This window comes from Triplophysa dalaica, chromosome 19 (assembly GCF_015846415.1).
Source record: "Triplophysa dalaica isolate WHDGS20190420 chromosome 19, ASM1584641v1, whole genome shotgun sequence".
Classification (NCBI taxonomy): Eukaryota; Metazoa; Chordata; class Actinopteri; order Cypriniformes; family Nemacheilidae; genus Triplophysa; species Triplophysa dalaica.
Genome location: NC_079560.1, coordinates 1331271 through 1351061, shown reverse-complemented (window position 1 = coordinate 1351061; position 19791 = coordinate 1331271). Strand labels below are relative to the sequence as shown.

At 38.6% G+C, this 19791-nt stretch overlaps 1 protein-coding gene across 4 annotated transcripts in view; it reads right to left on the bottom strand.

The window, feature by feature from the left end:
- The window catches only part of sema4d (sema domain, immunoglobulin domain (Ig), transmembrane domain (TM) and short cytoplasmic domain, (semaphorin) 4D), a 35388-nt gene that overhangs the window by 5390 nt on the left and 10207 nt on the right, over window positions 1–19791 (bottom strand). For all 4 annotated transcript variants that reach the window (XM_056730838.1, XM_056730835.1, XM_056730837.1 and 1 more), the window contains 11 exons: window positions 16233–16304; window positions 7090–7223; window positions 5185–5330; window positions 4989–5051; window positions 4797–4895; window positions 4314–4407; window positions 4106–4222; window positions 3588–3739; window positions 2507–2682; window positions 2151–2307; window positions 39–261 (listed from right to left, as the gene is read on the bottom strand). In XM_056730838.1, the coding sequence (XP_056586816.1) occupies window positions 39–261; window positions 2151–2307; window positions 2507–2682; window positions 3588–3739; window positions 4106–4222; window positions 4314–4407; window positions 4797–4895; window positions 4989–5051; window positions 5185–5330; window positions 7090–7186 (1324 nt within the window). In that variant the 5' untranslated portion in view covers window positions 7187–7223; window positions 16233–16304. The remainder of the gene's footprint in view (window positions 1–38; window positions 262–2150; window positions 2308–2506; window positions 2683–3587; window positions 3740–4105; window positions 4223–4313; window positions 4408–4796; window positions 4896–4988; window positions 5052–5184; window positions 5331–7089; window positions 7224–16232; window positions 16305–19791) is intronic.

The following is a 19791-nucleotide window of genomic DNA, read 5'->3' as shown; positions in this document are numbered from 1 at the left end:
AACAAGAAGCACTTCTCTATTTCACCCAACATTCTCACCTGTGCCGGTAAAGATGACATCATAGGTGTTGCCGTCGAGGGCCTGCACCCTCTCCACGACGATCTGGGTGTAGTTGATGTCTTTGGTGATGAATCGTGGGCCGTTCCCGATGGGCAGCACCGGGTCCTCCAGCAGCGGGTGATCTTTCACAAACTGAAGGGTTTTGTCAGGCAGCTGGAGGGACGAGTTGATGTTCTGCATGCGATTCTGATTGTTGATGCACTGTTGAGAGAGGATCATTTCATACAGACTTCATCTGATAGAATAGCTGATTAAAGGGACCGTTCAGCCGAGAATTACATTTCTGTCATCATTTACACACCCTCAGGTTGTTTCAAACCTGTATTAATTTCGTCGCTCCAATGAACATAGAGGAAGATATTTGTATCTGAATTGAATGTTAGCAATTTTCAGCTCTGGGACATCATCCACTAGCGTAGCAGGAAAAGAATATTGTATTTGTTTGATCTGTTGAACACAACATGAGATATTTTGAAGAATTTAGGAGAACAACACATCTGGGGCCTTTGACCTTTAATATTTCCTACACCGGAACTGAAAATTACTAACATTCTTCCAAATATCTTTCTTTGTATTCATCAGAACAAAGTAATTCATACATGTATGAAATGATACGAGGGTGAGTAAATGTTGACATAATTTTCATTTTTGGGTGAACTATCACTTTAAGGTCTGATATTAAAGAGACAGTTCAGTCAAAAACTACAATTTGCCGTTTATTTACTCATCCTCAGGCCATCTGAGATGTAGGTGACATTTTTTCTTGAGTAGAACCATTAAGAAGATTGTTTGGTAAATCCACAGCCCTCTCTGCTTCATATAATGGGAGTCTATGGGGTCACCTGTCTAAGAGTTCCTATAGGACATCATTCCAAAAAGCGTCTCCTGGCAACATGTTGACGTTTGGTGAAGTGACTGGCTAGATATGTTCATAAATTTGAACGTCATTTTCTATAATATTAGCCATACTGTACAGCATCAACACTCCCTTTCTGCAGGTGGCGCTAAACATACCAGACGCTGTTATGCCATCCGCCACCAAATACTACAAGAAGAAGATTGTGTTCAGAGGCTGCACATTATGGCTAAATTAATTAAAATGACGTTCAGTTTTATGAAAATATCAAATGATTCGCTTCACGAAACATCAACATGTCGCCAGGAGCCACTTTTTGGAATGATGTGCTTTAGGAACTCCTAGACAGGTGAACCCCATAGACTCCCATTATATGAAGCAGAGAGGGGCTCTGGATTTACCAAACAATCTTCTTTATGGTTCTACTCAAGAAAAAATGTCACTTACATCTCAGATGGCCTGAGGGTGAGTAAATAAACTGTAAATTGGCTGAACTATTCCTTTAAGTCTTTTGAAAATCTATAAATGTGCTGATCCAATAGAAATGCACGTTTCATATAAACTCAAGGAGAATGTGGGCTTACTATTGGGTACCAATTTTAGTATTTCTGTACTAAATCCCAATCCATCAGATAAATCATAATGAAGCCATAATCTTTGTTTAATTTTAGATCATCTGAAAGCTGAATCAATAAGATTTCCATTGATGTATGGTTTGTTAGGATAGGACGATATTCGGACTTAAAAATAAAGGTGCTTGAAAGGTTGTTCAAGTGAAGTCATAGAGTAAGCGTTTTTGGTTCCACAAGAACCATTCAGCCAAAGGTTCTTTAAAGAACCATCTCTTTCGTCCTGTTTTGTAATCTTCAGATGTTAAAGGTTCTTTAAGGAACCAAGAGGTTCTTCTACAGCATCAAAGCACCTTTTTTAACTATTTGAAAATCTGGAATGGGAAAAAATCTAAATATTGAGAAAATCACATTTGAAGTTGTCCAAATGAAGTCCTTAGCATAGCATATGACTCACAAAACTAAAACTTTGTCTATTTACGATAGTAGATTAACAAAATATCTTCACGGAACATGATCTTTACTTTATATCCTAATGAATCGATCATTTTGACCCATACAATGTATTAAACGTTCTAAAAATGACCCCTTGCTACACAAGACAGGTTTTGTGGTGCAGGGTCACCAATGATGGAAATCCAGCAGTCTATGGAAGAGATACTAACCGATCCGGGTCTGGGACTCGGGGGGGCACCATTAAACCGAACCCATTTCGTGTGGGATTGCTCCACTGTGGCCTTCTGCATGAACTTTCCTTTGGAGAAAACCTCATCCACCGAAGTCATATTATACGCACACACCGCCGACAGACCCACATTCCCCCTAAAACGAACAAAGAACATCTTTCAAGAAAAATCCATAAAATCCATGCAAAAAAACATAACACAATTTGATTTATTTGTCTGTGAGATTCAGAGTAGAGTCTCAGATGACAGATCATATACAAATGAATGAAGACGAACAGGAACAAGTAGTTTCGGCTAAAAATATCACGTTTTTTTTATCTGTTCGGACCACTCACCACTGAGACGTGAAGACCCCATAGATGACTGTATCTCTCCAGTTCACCGCTCTCAGAATGAACACATCATGAACAACATTGAAGACAAAGTTGAGTTCAGGCATTGAACACACCAGTTTGGCTTTTAGAAATGATGTCCATTTCTTCTGCAGCGTCCTCTGACCCCCCTGGTCACCCTGTGATATAAAGAGATGTTATGAGGACGGGACCATCCCTTAGTGGGTTGACATATGAACCTTACTTTTAGAAATAAAGCTACCAAGTATTTACATTTGGTTTGCATCTAGTTTTGGTGGATGACATATTAATGAGGGGTGATTTATATAAATAAACTATTGTTGTAAGAACCTCGATGCAAACAATACTTGATTGTAACTAAGGCCACGTTTACACGATGCAAAACTGAAACGTTTGTTCTTTGCGTTTTTGAAAAGTTTCACGTACACATGACAGCGTTATGAAAACTGTCTGCATTTACACGGCTCCAGGAAAACGCATATGAACGCTGCTGTCTGAACACCAGGCCAGTGGATGGCGATGTTGTTGTGTAAAGAAACAGGACGTGCCTTGGTACATACACATGCACAGTTATAAGGCAAAGGGTTTTTTTAATACCGTTGGTCGACGTATATGTGTGTTTAAAGTCTGGCGAATGTAAAAAGTGTCTCTGCGCTGGTCTTATTGGTGCAGCAAATCCACATTTCGCTGGGGAACCGTTAATACATAGACGAGCAGCTCACAGTACGGGAAGCCGCCATATTGTTTTGCCTATACTCGCAACACCAAGCGCGTAATACGCAAGCGTGTGACGTCGTCGTCATTGGAAATTTCCATCTTGCAGTGTAAATGGAAACGAAAAAGGCTACGTTTTCAAAAAGTTGTACTTTGAGACCCGTCTCCAAAAGTTTGCGTTTTCACGCCATTTTCCTCTTAACGCACGGCAAAGACGCATAAATTGTTTTGCGTTTAATTTGAACACGGTCTCGTGTAAACGACCCCTAAAAGATCAACCGTATTTCTTGATAATATCACCCCATGGCCAGGTGGAAACGGTTGTGATCTGGTTTAGATGATCTCTCACCTTGCACACGCGTGCAATTCTGGGGATGAGCAGTTTGCCAAAAAACTCATACTCCACCGACACCTCTGTAAAGAAGTAATAAATCTTGTCGTCATCTCTGTCCGGACTGTTCTGTCCCTCCCGAATCACATCTGCAAAAACAAAACTGGGCTCTGCACAGAGAACCAGAAAAACATGAGAACACTCAATAAGTGTTGATGTGAAAACATCATGTGTTTGTGTAGTGATTTCAGTGTCAATTTATTGACAACAATTCTTGCAGACTGGGAGGTTATTTAAAACTTTTTTAAAAGGTGCTCTTTAAAGGTTTTCTTCTTACTTACTCATCTTTTTTCAAACAGAAAGGTTCTGTGCATATTTAAGGTTCTTTATAGAACCAGACGGCCCAAAATAGTTCTTCTACGGCATTCTTTATCAGCTTTATTTTCTATCATTTATTACTTCTTATTTGAAAAGTATAGTTTCTGAATGGTTGTTTAGTGTATTGTAACGTGATCTCTGAGATCTCAGAGGTTTACCGTTGAGCCAGGACGTGGAATACTCGGTGCGCAGTAAACTCTGAGACGGAGAATATCTGGAGATGATCGGCTCACTGCCCAGAAAGTTATAAGCTGTACCCGAGTACAGCTCCCCGTCTGAAGAAAGAACACAAGAAACATCTCGCAATGCATTCAAGGCTGAGCGAAGAGAACAACACGTGACATCAGAACCCTGCCGACTACTTACCGACCATCACAGTGCTGAAGCTCTGAGCAGGATCAAAGGAACATTTCCCACGACCGTCCTCTTTTCTGTTCTCTAACCTGAAATCCTGCAGCGACTAAAGAGAAATAATCATCAGATCAAATGATCAGATTTCAAACGAAAAGACAAACCTCATTTTTTAATAATAAACACAACTTGCTAAGTTCTAAGTCGGGAAAATGTGTGTCATAAAATATTCAATCATTCATCTCGAGTTTCTGGCAACAGTAGGAGGAAGCTTTTAAAATATACCGAAATTTAGTATCTGAGCTATTATTCTCACAAGATCATAGAAACTTCAACATTTTGAGCTCAAGTTGACCGATACTGTAACTGGAATATCATTTCCGACGAAGCTTCACTTTTGGTATTTCGAAACACCTCAAAGCAAACATCACGATGAATCATGTGTTTGCTGCCATTAAGATTTAAAGTTTGATAAAAGTTGAAAGAGCCGTTACACACCAAATAATCACAGAGAGGCTGAAACGCATGAGTCCCGCAAACATAAAGACGATCTTCATCCAAAACCTGCAAAACTCGAATGTAGTTTCGACACTCCATCTGTCACAAACACAAACACACAAATACTTTTACCATGGGTCAAATATCAGCAAAGATTTCACAGACGCTCAGTGTCTTGTTTTTCCACATTACCTCTTTGGATTTTCCCTTTAAAATGCACATCGACATGTCGTTCTCTGGAACATTCCAAAGCAGCTGGAACACGAGTTACAAAGGGAACGAAATGAACAGATTGTGACAAAATGTGTCAGATGAGATTGAAACACATGACGATACAAAACCATCGAATGTGGTGTTTATGAAACTCAACATAAGAACCGATGTTCACCTGGTTTCTCTTGACGGACACGTTTTTCATGTCGAGTTCATAAATGACCTCTCGAGCTCCCACATACAGCACACCTCTGTCCTCACTGAGCAAAAGAGTCGTGTAGTTGAACACACCCGGCTCCCAGAACTGCACCAGCTCCACATCTACAATCACATCAGATGACAAGATTCAAGCGAGATGGAAAATAAGAGGAAAATATTTGTTGAGAAAATTTGAGAAAGCAATGAAATTATTTTTAAGTAATGGGATAATGTACATGCAGCCAGTTGTTGTCGCAGAAATAACCCCCAGCAGTGTCATCAGGACTCATCACTGAAGAGGCTTATTTGGCGATAACACCCGGCTGCTTGTACATTATCCCGCTTATCACACGGCTACTTGCCACATGAGAAAAAAACTGGAAATGAACTTTAAATATTTTATTATCTCATTTTTATCAAATGCAAACCTTCGGCGAGGAAAAGCCGTTTAGTTTCGGTTTTAATGTAAGAAACGACGTTTAAACATCACAAACAGGGAAATTGGTTTAATCATTTGTCAATATAATGTCAAATATGTTATTAAAAGGCATATTTAAAATAATTTTTTGTGTAATATTAAACTGCCCCTCTCAAAATGATTTGCAGCTTCCGGGTTACCGGGTGTTATTCATTTTGAGCGGTTGTTTTTTGAAAATAACAACCCTTGGAATGTCGCGATTGGCCAATCAGAATCAAGCATTCAAATGAGCTGTGTAATAAGATGCAGTAACCCATCGCTTTTTACACAGCTCGTTGGAATGCTTGATTCTGATTGGCCAGTCGCGGCAGAGTCGTTATTCCCAGATAACAACCACTCAAAACGAATAACACACGGTTACCCGGATGCACAGAGGTTTTTTGTTTACAAATGAAATATAAATGTATTTAAATAACATATGTAACATTATATTACAAATGCTTAAACTAAATTGCCTGTTTGTGACATCTGAACATCGTTTCTTACCTTAAAAAAATGAAAGTAAACGGCTTTTTCTCACTGAAGGTCTGCTTTCAGTAAAATATTTTAAATTCACATTTCATGTCCAGTTTGTTTTAATGTAGCAAGTAGCCATCTTATAAGCAGGATAATGTACAAGCAGCCGGCTGTTATCGACAAATAAGCCCCTTCAGTGTTTCGTGGCGGGTCCTGATCAAACTGTCGGGGCTTATTTCTGCGATAACAACCGTCTGACTGTATAGTATCCCTTACATAGTGGTTTGAATTATTTGTATTCTGTACATTTGTATTTAAACATTTAACCTTGTTATGGCTAATGAGAGCACAAAACTGAAGGTAACCTAAGAAAGGTGTGCATATCTTTGTGTTTTAACACATGGTGCACAAGCACTCATGTCTGAGTTATGTGTTGTTGACATATAAGAAGTTGTGTTTGGCTGCGGGTTGAGCATGTGGTTGTGTGTGTGTGTGTGCCGACTGCAAGAAACTGAAGCTCTGATAGTCTGCAGGTGGCACATGTGTGTGATTCTATTCATTACAACCACTACACACGTGGTTCACTTCCGCTGCTTGTAAAATGTGCTTCTAAACAGAACTTAACGTCTCACCAATTCTCATCTGATTCATAACTACTACCCTTTATTTCGGTGTTAAATTCACTACGAATGAGAAGCGAGTACATTTTCATTGAAAAAGAACCCTTCCAAAAACATAATGTCAGTCACATGGCAGTTCAGATATCCCATTGTCATACAGAACCATGGTAATGCGAGAGAGATTCAAAGATACCATCAAACTAGAAGCTTTTTTTAAGGGTTGTTTAAAGAAAAGAATCATAATGTACCATAGCACCATATCCAAGAAACGTGGCAGGACGCTTGTTTTTTTAATTGTTAGAGAAACGAATGCTCAAAAACTCCTCACCTTCTTGTTTCCATGAGCTTCTGGGAACGCTGGAAGGCCCGTGTGTGGAAACCTCCAGAAGCAATCCCAGAAATACTCCCAACACACTCAGAGCCATGTTAGACTCCGGGATCTTTGGCAGCGTGAGGTTTCCTCTGTGTGAGAGAGAAAGAGAGAAAGAGAGAGAGAGAGAGAGAGAGAGAGAGAGAGAGAGAGAGAGAGAGAGAGAGAGAGAGAGAGAGAGAGAGAGTGAGAGAGAGAGAGAGGGAGGGAGAGAGAGAGAGAGAGTGCCAATCAAATCACAAGCTCCGGTGAGACCGGATGAGAGCTTAACCTCACTTGTCATTTAGCATTTTGAAAATCAACACATTTATCCACCAAACCTACTGTTCAATTTCAAAAAAAAAAAAAAAAGAGTTTCACATCAATACATCAGAAAATATCATATTTACACTACATAGAACGTCGAAAGATGCTTCAAGAGCAACAAAAGCGAAAAAAGTAAGAAACTGTCATCAAAGTCTTCCCAAATCACATGTGAAACGGACTTAATGAAAATCATTCATTAATATATTCAGTGAAACTACATGTGCTTTTTCTGTGTTTTTCTGGGGTGTTAAGGGGTGAACATTCAAACATTTTGTGTTCCACCGAACAAATTCTCTCTCTCTCTATCAGAGGACACCGGTAACAACAATCTGCTCTTCTGTTCCATGACAAACTAAACACTCACATTATATCCTAGGGCTGTCATGATTATGACGGTTGACTGATGATAAATTGTCTATAAAATAATTGTAATTATGGCAATGAATTGTCTGTTTAAAGGCTTTGACGATTCGTTACAATTAATTTATTAAACTAATCAAATATTGATACATTAAGAATTGTAAAATTATGTAAATAGCTAGTTATAGCTAGTTCTTCTATGGCATCAAAGAACCTTTTGAAGCACCTTTTTTTACATCACTGTGTGACAAACCAACAGTACTTGACATTTACAAGTTTTAAAACTTGAATTCCCACAAACACAAGTGCTCAAGAAAGCGATAGCAGGTCTGTACATATATTCAAACATTCTAAGATCACAAATACACAGGCGTGTACTAACCCTCAAACACATGACACCTGAGATGATGTTTACTGTTATCACAGAACTGTGTCTGTAAAAAGAGTTCATGACTTCTCCACAGAACCGGTCTGGAAACATCTCTATAACAATCCTAAAGTTTTACATCCTCACACGCATTTAAAATGCCATATCTGAGAAAACAGGATGTTTGTTTTTCTCTCTAGAAACACAAGACTTGATTTATGACACAAACCGAATGGGTTTACGCTCAATAATGTATACATTATAAACAAATTTTAACTGAAGAGTCAGAACAATACATGCATGAAAGAAACAAAAACAAGAAAACACTGAGATCCTAGAGGCAGATGATGATGCAGGCAGGTGTTTACTTATTGCTCTTTCAATGATTTCCAAACGTCCTGAACTTGGGGAATAAAAGAGCAGAGAGTTACAGAGAAAACTGTAGTAAAACAGATAATAAAGACAGAGGAATTCAATAAGAGTAAACCGTACGGATCCAACAGAGCATCATCTCAACATCACAGAAAGATTCCCACCCAACAGCCCGAAGGACAGAGAAAATACAGACCACAGCGTTCGGTTTATATTGAATCTTTAGATGAATCCGTTTCATTTCTTTCTTAGAACACACGTGTGTGGATTTACCAAACACAATACATTCAGAAACAATCTCTTATCAGTTCCTCTAGTGGACAAAGTAAACAAATGCAAATTCCTCTTACATTCACGTGTAGTTCTGCATGATATCAAATGAAGAACAGCAGAAACACATTGTGACTTTATGCATCAGATATTCATCCATCAGCTTTTTAATGTCGTCACAGATAAAAATTCAAGTTTAGGCAGAAACCCAGAAAGACAAACACGTACATTTGGAGATCGGTCAGACCAGCGCGAGGCCGCGGGCATCAGTGTGACCGATTACTGACATACACCAGTGACGGATGTATCAGAAATCAACACTGTCAAATAAACATTGATCTCCAGCAGATGAGCTTTCACACCCTCAGGGAGGAAACAAACAACACACCACACACCACACACCAAATCATCATATAGGCCTACGCAACATTATGTTGGCAAGGTTTTACTTAAGGAGGTCAAACACATACAAAGACCCTATTGTGTGTCTGTGTGTGTCGCAGTAAACAATTAACAAAAGCTTCACACACAGCAGACAGTTGTGTGTGTGTGAGAACATACTCATTTTAAAACGATACAAAAACTTTCTTTAATAAGAAATGACCACCCTCTCGGCCTCCATGCTTCTGTATCACCCTAAAACTTTAAAAGCTTTTGCATGAATTCTGACTTATTAACACCCTTACAAGTGTTGGATTCTCCTGCCAAACATGAGAAAAGTGTCAAAAAACGAGTTGGACGTATAACGCTGTATTTCTATGCAAAAACACTCCCTCAGCTTTCGTACAAGTTTCGCAATTTATTTTTAACCATGGACTATCGTGACGAAACAGAGGTCCTTATTTTCAATTCTGGGCAGTATGTGTGCAACAAACGTGGACACATGAGCCAGAAGGAGAGCGAGAGGAAGAGCACGTACATTTTTGTGCGTCGTTCAGCCGTACAAGTGTGTACGTTTTTTCACAGCACTTCTATGATAAATATTACATATAAATGGTGGATAACGCTGGATTTGCAGGTCGTTTGAAACTGACAGATGGCACCAGTGCTAATAGATGCCGGTCATGAACCGCACACGGTAAGTGGAACTCGTTTTGTCTGTGTTTTGTTCGCAATCGGTGTGTATGTGCATAATGCAAACAACACATCGACAGTTATGCAGGGATCATGCGATGATGAATTGTGTGCTCTTTCTTTAGCTCCGCCCACCCCCTGGGGAACGCCTTCATGGGCTCGACTCTTTTCGGAAATAATCGTCCGGCTGTATCTGTCTTTTATAAATGTGAAACAAAAAAGACAAAAAAGATACAAAGTATGCAATGCAATACTACTCTATGTGTACTCAATTTTGACAAGTTTGTGTCACCTCCGCTTTAAATATGCATCACATTCACTAGATTAAATCAGATTTGGGACTGACATCACAATTGTTTCATTTGTCACACATGCACATAGAAGGTCAAGTCGAGTGCACTGCATTCTGGGATGCTAGACCGTTTACTGCACAATTTGGCAAACATGGTGGCTCACACTATTACTCTATACATACAGTAAATTTGTATTGGTGTATAATATACAGTATGCGTCACACAGAAGTATGCCATTCCAAACCCACCCGATGTGCACACGCAGCATTCTCTTCAAGCTTGAATGCTCACAGTATGCCGAGCACCTGTTTTGGGTCCGCCGCACGCACGGGCTCAGAGATGAAAGCTGGATATAAACCATGGCATCCTGCCGACTGAGAAACTATACGGCGGCCGTGAACATTTAATGCTTGCCAAAGGTGCCCTGCATCTTCCCTACTGCCCTTCTCTCTGTACCCGCTCTGTTCTGCCACTCACAGACGTGGCACAGTGATCGATGCCGACCCACAATGCCCCTCTGCCAGAATCAGCTTTCCCATTACACCCGCTGACAGCTCCCACAATCCCCGTCTTTCTCTGCAACCTCTCATGCTTTAAGGGCCTGTGTGTGTGTGTGTCACAGTGGTTTGTTGTTTAGCTTAGGATTGCTCTTTTCCAAGACCCAGAGTTTCAGGACTCGACTTCATCCGGAGATTTGATTGGGTCTTGAAATTCAAGGCCATGATGACATCACCAGAAAAGATGTCTTGCTTGCATTTTAATCCATGCATTTTGTGTTTTTAATTTGATGTGTAATAAATTACAGCAATAATTGCATTACCTTTCATATCTGATTCTGATGGGTGATATCGTTACATTCTCACGTCACATTATGGAAGGAAAACAAGTAACATCATAAAAATTGAGGGAGCTGACAGATGTGCGGCACACCCATAAATGCACCAGTGAACCTAAACTCTTGGTTTGGCATCCGATGACTAAACTCTCATGACATCATAGTGAAGTGACAGCGTGCAATTACAGTCCACATGGAAGAAAACTACATAATCAGTCACATGTCAAACAACCTTCAGATCTGACCGTAATGCAGGGACTGGCAATGCAAACTGCCTCTGAAGTCTTTAATAACAGAACAGAACACAACACCTGCTTTAAAAACAGCACACCGCAAAATGGGAGAGTATGTTACCCGGCCACATTACCACAATTTAACTACACAATCCGCTTTTACGACACAATAACAGAGCAAAGATACGGAGTCAAAGTGACAGCTTTGCGTTTTCTGTAATTTTAGGCTTTTTGATGGTATTGTTTTTGTTTCATTAAAATTCTGTTCTTTGACATTATATGAGGAAAAAAAGGAAAATTCTCCAGTTTTAAGTATATTAAAAAAGATAAATTATAACCAACAGTATTGGTCTTATTCTGCATGCAGCACAAAGACATATTTATATAAATGGAAACATCTAAATTTCTTTTGAAAAGGCATCTAAGTGAAAGCAGGCAGTGCTCTGGTTACGTTCTAACTCATGCAGGATAGAAAGCTAATAGAAACCCAAAGGACAAAAAATAACTCCTTCATAAATAATTACAGTGGCAGAGAACAGGGCAGTCCTAAAGTGACCACACAAAAACCTCATGAGGGTCAGTCCCAGTGAAACCTATATTTACACAACAACTTTAAAATACACACGCTTTACATGAGAGTGAAAGAGACGCACGTGTGACTACACTGTTAAACATAATGACTACCTCTGGTGCTCTCTTAAAAAGGCCAAAATGAAAACGTTCCCTAAACATCTGCATCTCTCATTAAAGCTTCCAAATGACTTTTACAAACAGATATCACAAGATAATTTCATTAAAGAACATTCTTAAATGTTTCTCAGTCAGTCATGAAATCTCTAAAAACTTATTGAATTGTGAATAAATGATGTAGTTAAAGCAACAATACAATATTTAACTACTGTTGTCTCCATGGTAACAATTTCTCTCTATGATTACTGGAGAAGTTTAGTGCATCACTCAGGGACCAACTTCAATGTTTGCTTTTGTGACTTCTTTACAAACACACACCATCACTTAAAGATCTGTAACGTTTGCCTCCAGTGAAACATAAAATTGCAGGTAATTACTTTATGTGTTAATTACTTTTTTTGAGTATAATGATTTTAACTAAAAATTATGGATTTTAAAAACTTAAAAAACATTTGGAAATAAATAATTGCAAAAAATATCCAGCCGCAGAATAAATGAAGAGACCGTTTAAAATGTTTATGTACCCATAATTTCTAGATGTACTGTGGTCATTCCAGTCCAGTGTGTTGAATTTTAACAAAATAAAACCTCAGGAGTGACAAAGTCATCCATCAACAAAAAACTGTCCAGGATATCATACAAAACATTTTTTTGAACTTTTCCTAAAAACATGTAAAATTATTACTGTTAATTACTTAAAAGTGAATCTGATACTTATTGAATAAAAGTGAATACTTTTCTTTGCAGTATTTGAGGTCTAAAAAAACACAGCATTTCTTCAGTAATTCTTTTTCTGCAAAAAGAAACAATATTTTTACATGAAATTTCGGAGAAATATTGTTTGTAGAATGAAACATAAGAAAAATGAAACAAAAAAATTGTGAAATCAGAAATTTTTATATTGAAATGGTCTCTGGTCATTGTTCCACAGCTCTATAATTTTATGGATAAAATCACTTTTGCCGCATACTTTCGTCTTCTTAAAGCTCACCTATGATTAAATTTGGGGTCATAAATGTGTTTTTTGGTTACACACAGTATGTTTTAAGCAGAGGACTTCACTTTTCCTCTGCCATCTCCAGAACCAATAAACTAATCTAAAGAATTTAAAGTAGTGTAACATCAATAACGCTTTATCTCCAGAAACCTTAAAAGCCTAAAAGAGTTCTTGATAAGAAAACCTTTTCTCTGAAGCATGCATGAGTTCAAACTCTTTATTATCTGAAGATTAATCTTGAAACATCGTGAGCTTAAAGTGAGTCACTGGAGCTCAACCAGAACAGGATTTGAAGCACTTCTTTCCCTCTGATGTTCCTCCGCTTGGCCTGTGCCACAGTCGGGTTTCATTTCATCCTGGTTTGTCTGTCAGACCACAACGTTCCCGTAACTATTACAAAAGTGAAGCAGGTGGGTATTACGCTTCACCCCAACAGTATCTGGATACACATTACAAACCGCCGTCATCTGAAACAAATGATGGTGGGGAGTTTCGTACAACTAATATCATGTTTCCAAGTCAAATGAAGATAGAATTTTCACCTGATCTGATCTGCACATTGTGAACTGAATACAAGCAGATGTTGACTTGTGTGAAGGTCATTTCACAACATTATTGACTAAAACAGAACACGCAGAGAGAATACAGTATTTACTGATCAAAGACAGACGTCTGGACTGTGATGTCTAAACACAGGTGCTGTGAAGTGTGTGTGTACGACAAAATCTTAGGAGACAGATCTTGTTTAACCTTGGGAGGGCCAGATTGCTTTCAGTGCGTTGTGGTTATCGAGCTACTGTGTGTGTGTGGCCTTGTTTTTATATCCCAGTTTGGGACTTAAACCTGAATGCACAAGAACTCATGGGGACTCGTGTCACTGTGGAGACCAAAATTGAGGTCCCCACGTGCACAAAAGCTTATTAATTGTACAGAACGATAATCTTTGGAAATCTAAAAATGCAAAAAGTTTTCTGCTATCTTTAGGTTTAGGGGTTGGGTTAGGGGATAAAATATACAGTTTGTACAGTATACAACTCAGTATGCCGTTGGACTGTCCCCACGGAGATAATAAAACATACATGTGTGTGTGCGTGTGTGTGTTGTTTCAGGAATCATTAACACTGTGTGTGCATTTGTGCATGAAAGCAGGAATCTTTAGTTTCTCTCTGAATAGTGTCCGTGTATAAATAAAACTCACACACAGTGGGCGATCAGGTTTAAGAGTGGGTTGTATTACATCCCTACCACTAGACACGAGAGGAGTTTCAATGAAGCGGAGAGAGAGTGAGACGGAGATCCCCGAGGAAATAAAAAGAGCCGTGTTGGTTTCAGGTTATTTCAGGTTACGATGTCTGAGCAGTATACAGTCAAATCATCGAAACTATTTGACCGTGACTGTTTTGTCGAAGAAAACTCTGAACATTTCCTCCAGTGTCCAATCCAAAACACAGAACATTTATTTACATTATCTTAACAATTATTAGAACGCATCAAAACCATCAGCTCATAAACATGTCCATAACATTTAGATGTGATTTAAATCTACAATTGAGCCACCCAGCACTGATTATTAATCCCTCTCTCGCTCACGACAGGTTACACTAAACCAGAAACTCTGTGGTTTCATTATGCCATACATCGTCCTGTTTCCCGTTCCTGACAGTTCCTCTTTCTGCCCCGACGAGTCTTCACAACAAGAGAAAACCCCAGGACTCTTTCTCACTGTCCCAGGATCATTAAGATTGTAAGAGGACACCATCTTTAGCATGCCACCAATTTCACGCTTGGATTTAAGTTCAGTCAAGACAAAAAGGCCTTCTTGGATACCTTTGTGAAAACTTCCAGCATCCCCGGCTCCTTCTGCACCTTGGCAAACACGAGAATAAATGCTCATTCTGACAGTCTGATTCTTTTAGTTCCCAAAGTCGCTCTTTTGACTGCCCACATTGAATATTGCGGCCAAGAACCGAGCGTTGAAAGGAAGAGACTGTCGCCTTATTGTGCAACATTGTGTGACTATAATCATACACAGACAGGACTCAACACGTCTACTTGTTCAGATGATGTTGGAAAGAAATAAACAAACAACATTAAAGAAATACTAATTTAATGATAAAAATGGATCTTTGCGTTCGACAGTCATCAGTATCGTAAATGTTTTTTATATATTTTTTATGTCTATGGGTCAAAGACGAAAAAGGGTTCAAGCGTAATATTGCTTTAAATTGTTAAAGTTCCAAAAATATGAAAAACTTTTCCGTTTAATTTAATTGCATTTTTGTTTCTCTTAGCAAAAATTAAAATAATACATTTGACCAAGGTACCTTTATATTACCATATTGTATTATATTACCCTTTGCATCAAATTACAAAAAAAAGAAAACGATAGTTCGAGGGTGTAAATTATAACAGTACATTTTCCATCACTCTTTTGACTGCTGTTATCAGACCTTTTCAATTTGTTGAAAGTAGTAAAAAACACTATTTTGAGTATGTCGAGTTTTCTTTTGGTATCTGAGCAAATGATAATGCAAAAATATATTTTGAGGTAGTCTCCCATTCACTTCTATAAAGGTCACAACTTCTGCTGCTTAGAAACCCGGAAACATGAAAATGGACAATTCTCTCTTAACTCACTGTCTTAATTACAAAGAAAATTCAACGATGTGAAACACAAAGTTCAGTAAGTATGCGGATATACATTTGGGATTTCTAGATCTAGTTCTTTACTTCTTATATGTGAACTTTTACCCAGATGGATAAGAACAATAAACCCTGACTGAATCTGTGCAGAGGACGGCTGAATGAGTTTCTGTCTATAATCAACAACACATTTTAGCATTGCTTTCTTTAGGAGGGTTAAAAGATGAACAGTCAAGAAATTCAACATCAATTAAGCATTCATTAAAAAATATTAAATGCATTTGCATCATTAAAATGATCAAAACCAGGCACATGCTAGAGAGCGAGAGTGAACAAGCCAAAGTAGAAACCCGAGCATAAAGGAAAACATAAGACAGAAAAGAACCGTGCAAACAGAATAAAATAAAAGAATAAACTGCAGGGCATCACTTGTCGCCGAGATGACAGCTGAACAATCAAAAAAGGAAATAAGAAAGTAACATGCAGCTTTAAACACAAGATCAGCACACGCGCATGAGCCGATGGCCCAGGGGGAGGAGCTTCATGCAGTGATGTCATCGCAGCATGCAGGCCGGACAGCAGATGAGTGAGTGAGCAGAAGCCCCAAAACAAACTCATGAGGAGAGTGAGAGGGAGTGTAAAAGAGGATGAAGCGTCTAACCTGTGACTCTTCCACGCTGCTCGACTAGATGAGTGGATCCGTCCTTCAGTGAGAATTTACAAAATCCGCCGGCTAAAGAGAGACAGAGATGAGAGAGAGAGAGAGAGAGAGAGAGTGAGTGTTATCATGGAGTGACAGATCGACTGGACGTATGAGTGGATGTTAGACATCACACAAATGAAAGACACACATCACACATATTTATTAACACAGAGAGTTTTAGAAATTGTGAAAAAGATTTCTTACTGGTAACAGAAACAAGACAAAAGACAAACACATGAAGCTCAACCTTAGATCCAAACACACAAGAAGCTCAACCTTAGATCCAAACACACAAACACACAAGAAGCTCAACCTTAGATCCAAAAGCAAAACAATACTATTCATAACATTAACATGAAATCCTAGACATTTGACATTACATTACTGATCAAAATTACAGCAGGAATAAAAGAATACCACAAAAATACTGTAATGTACTCGAAAACATTTTACTCACCAACTCAAAATCATAAGTTAGATTTGAGTTCTCTCAACACACGACTGCTACACAAGACTCAAAACACGGCTGTTTAACATAAACATGTCAATAAAACTCTATCCTCCAGAACAATCTCTGATCTTGTGATATTGCAGAACTGGTTTCCATCTGATAAAAGCTGTTTGCCCATCCCCTTGATGACACAATACAAGTAATGCTCATTTTCCATATTCACGTAACGCAGTGTTTGCATGACACTTCAAAAAATTATGAAAATTTTGCTAAAAGGGACGACTAAATTCAGAATTTGGAAATGACCCAATGAACCCTTGGAAACACCCATTGGTCGAATCTGAATATGTTTTGTAAACACAAAGCAGAAGAACTATCCACCGCTTTTGTCTAGTTACCATCACAGAGATCATGAACCTTTGCTTGAAAGAAACCATCAGAAACATTTCATGTATGTCCGAGAGAAAGCGAGTGAACTTCAGTCTGTAAACCGTGAACGAGTAGATGTGCCAGTCATGCAGACGTAATTCCAGCGCACAAAAACACAGAACCCCGTGGAACACAATGACCCAACGAGGGACTGTGGTGCATGCTAATGTCTTTCTGATGTCAGTCTCAATTTAATTCAAGGTCCCCAGAACTTTTGTTGTATCAGCACTGAGAGGACGTTCTGAAAATCGAGTTTGCCCTCTCCAAACGACAGGTGTCTATCTCACACAAACTTGAGCTCTTGTCAGAGTACTGACAGCGGCCTAAAATTGATGCGATATAAGTCAAAGGTCACGGCGAGAGGAAACATTCGAACGCCACTTCAGACCCCGTGGACAAAACGTGTCTTCAGCATCCGGCACGTCTCACGCAGTGACCGAGGCATCAGTCAAACAGAGGATGAGGAAGCGAAAGGTGTCACGGGTCGCCCTCTTCATAATGAATGATTCTGTCATTGAACACAGAGACGATCATTTGATTGTTAATAAGAGATGTGAGAACAAACAGAGTTGATGGATGACCGTGGCACTTGAAAATCAGAAGAGGATATTGTTATAGTTCAATACAGGCCATGAAATCTCACGCAAACCTCTCAAAGACGACAGGATATGAGATTTTAATCAACTTACATTTATTTAGAAGTGAATGTTAAAAATTTAGGCATGAAAAGTTCGAAATAATCGAAAAAAATCTTCTTCGAATGTTTTTAATGTCTTCAACATTTTTGTTTTTCAGTTGTGAATGAGATGAGATTTAAGAGCCTTGTCACATAAACGATAATTTAGTATATATAGTGTAGAATACTCCAGATCGAAAATATTAATCTAGTTTCTTATGAAATACCACAGTATTTTTTCACGTGGTGATGATACACGAGATATTGAAAGGTTCAAAGGTTTATTAGGCCGAGGTGTTATGTTACTTCTATGTTAAAACTTTCCTGACAAAGCAAGAGATGAGGTTTATATTCTTTAAACAAAACGGAAGACATGTCAAAACTGGTTGTGATAACGTAAATGATGTGTAAATGATTCACAGCGGCTTTAGCAGATGGTTTCCGGTTTGTTTTCGAGTCGTCATAAGCCCAGAGGTGACAGGTCAGAGGATCTTGACCTTTGAACTGTGCCTAAATCATCTCCAGGTCATGTGACCTCGCGCTGTTCATATGCTGATGAGACACTGACATCCATGAGGAACAGAGAAGGGAGGGGGCAGGTCTGGAGGTGTGAACAGATTTATAAAACACATTTCATTTTTCACATATTGAAAATAAACAACAACAACAACAAAAAGTTGGTTGTTGAAAAGAATAAAGCAATGTTAAAGAAATAAGATCAATGTTACAATTTCAAAAGAATTAATTCAAATTAAACGACAATGTATCGATCAGTCAGAATAACCGTATTAAGTAAAGAAACCATATTAACATAAATAAACCATGCAGGCTTTATAAAATTGATACGTGTCAATGACACAAAATTCTCATTTCATTGGATTAGATTAGATCTAATAACGTAGATCTTTATTCTTTCATCAATATCAACTGACTTGCACATGTGGATCTAAGATTTTTTATATGCACCGTGTAAAGGAAACAACTGCACAACTTGCACTTTTCCTGTTTTGCACACATTGCAAACACACAAGAAAGATGTTTTTAACCAGCATCATGCCCACATACTGTCCTTGAACGCTTATTTTGCAGTAAACACAGAAGTGGTATTGAAATGTGCAATTCTCTATATTGAGGTAAACAAAAAAAATATACTCAGCGTTACCACTAACCGAGTGCGAGTACACACAGCAAAAACACAAAATCTACACGGTTTACGCACATAAGCACCCAGATCTTTAACAAACACACGTTGTCGTCAAAATACTCTCTACCTGTCCAAAACAACGTTTTTAAAAGAGAGCTTATGTCAGTGTAACATCTGCTTCAGAACTTTCTTTTGGAAACTTTCAGAGAAACTCAAATCTAGACTCGGAGACAAGACAATAGGCAAAGCTATTCACAAACTATACAAACAAACACGAAGATTCAAAATAACAAAACAGTGAAGTGAAAATGACGCACTGGCGTCCTCAAGAACACTTCCGTGTCAACATTAACTGAGATATCAGACAGACAGAGAGAGATGAAGAAAAGGAGGAAGACATGTATTCAGATAAACACGAATCTAAAGAAGTGTTGGGAGGAGGACGTCTTTGTTCTCTCGTCCTTTCTCTGTTCTTCTTTCGGTCTCTTCAGAAGCACATTTATCATTCCACCGCACAAACAATTGCGCAACAAAAGTGACAGGCACAGGCAATACAATAGACGACTAAATCAGGGCCTCCGATCAGCGGGCTGCTAGGATACATCTGATCTTTCTGACAACTTCTCAACGAGCTTGACACTTCCACAGTGTCAGTGGTGATGATGATGCGGCTTGAGATGTTATTCGATAAAAAAAAATATGTTCAATTCTTATTTACGTCTCAGATGAACGTCAGTGCATTTATTTGCATATGATGTCAACATTTAAAAACAGACGATTCTTTCAGAAACCAACGCTACAAATTATTCACTCATTT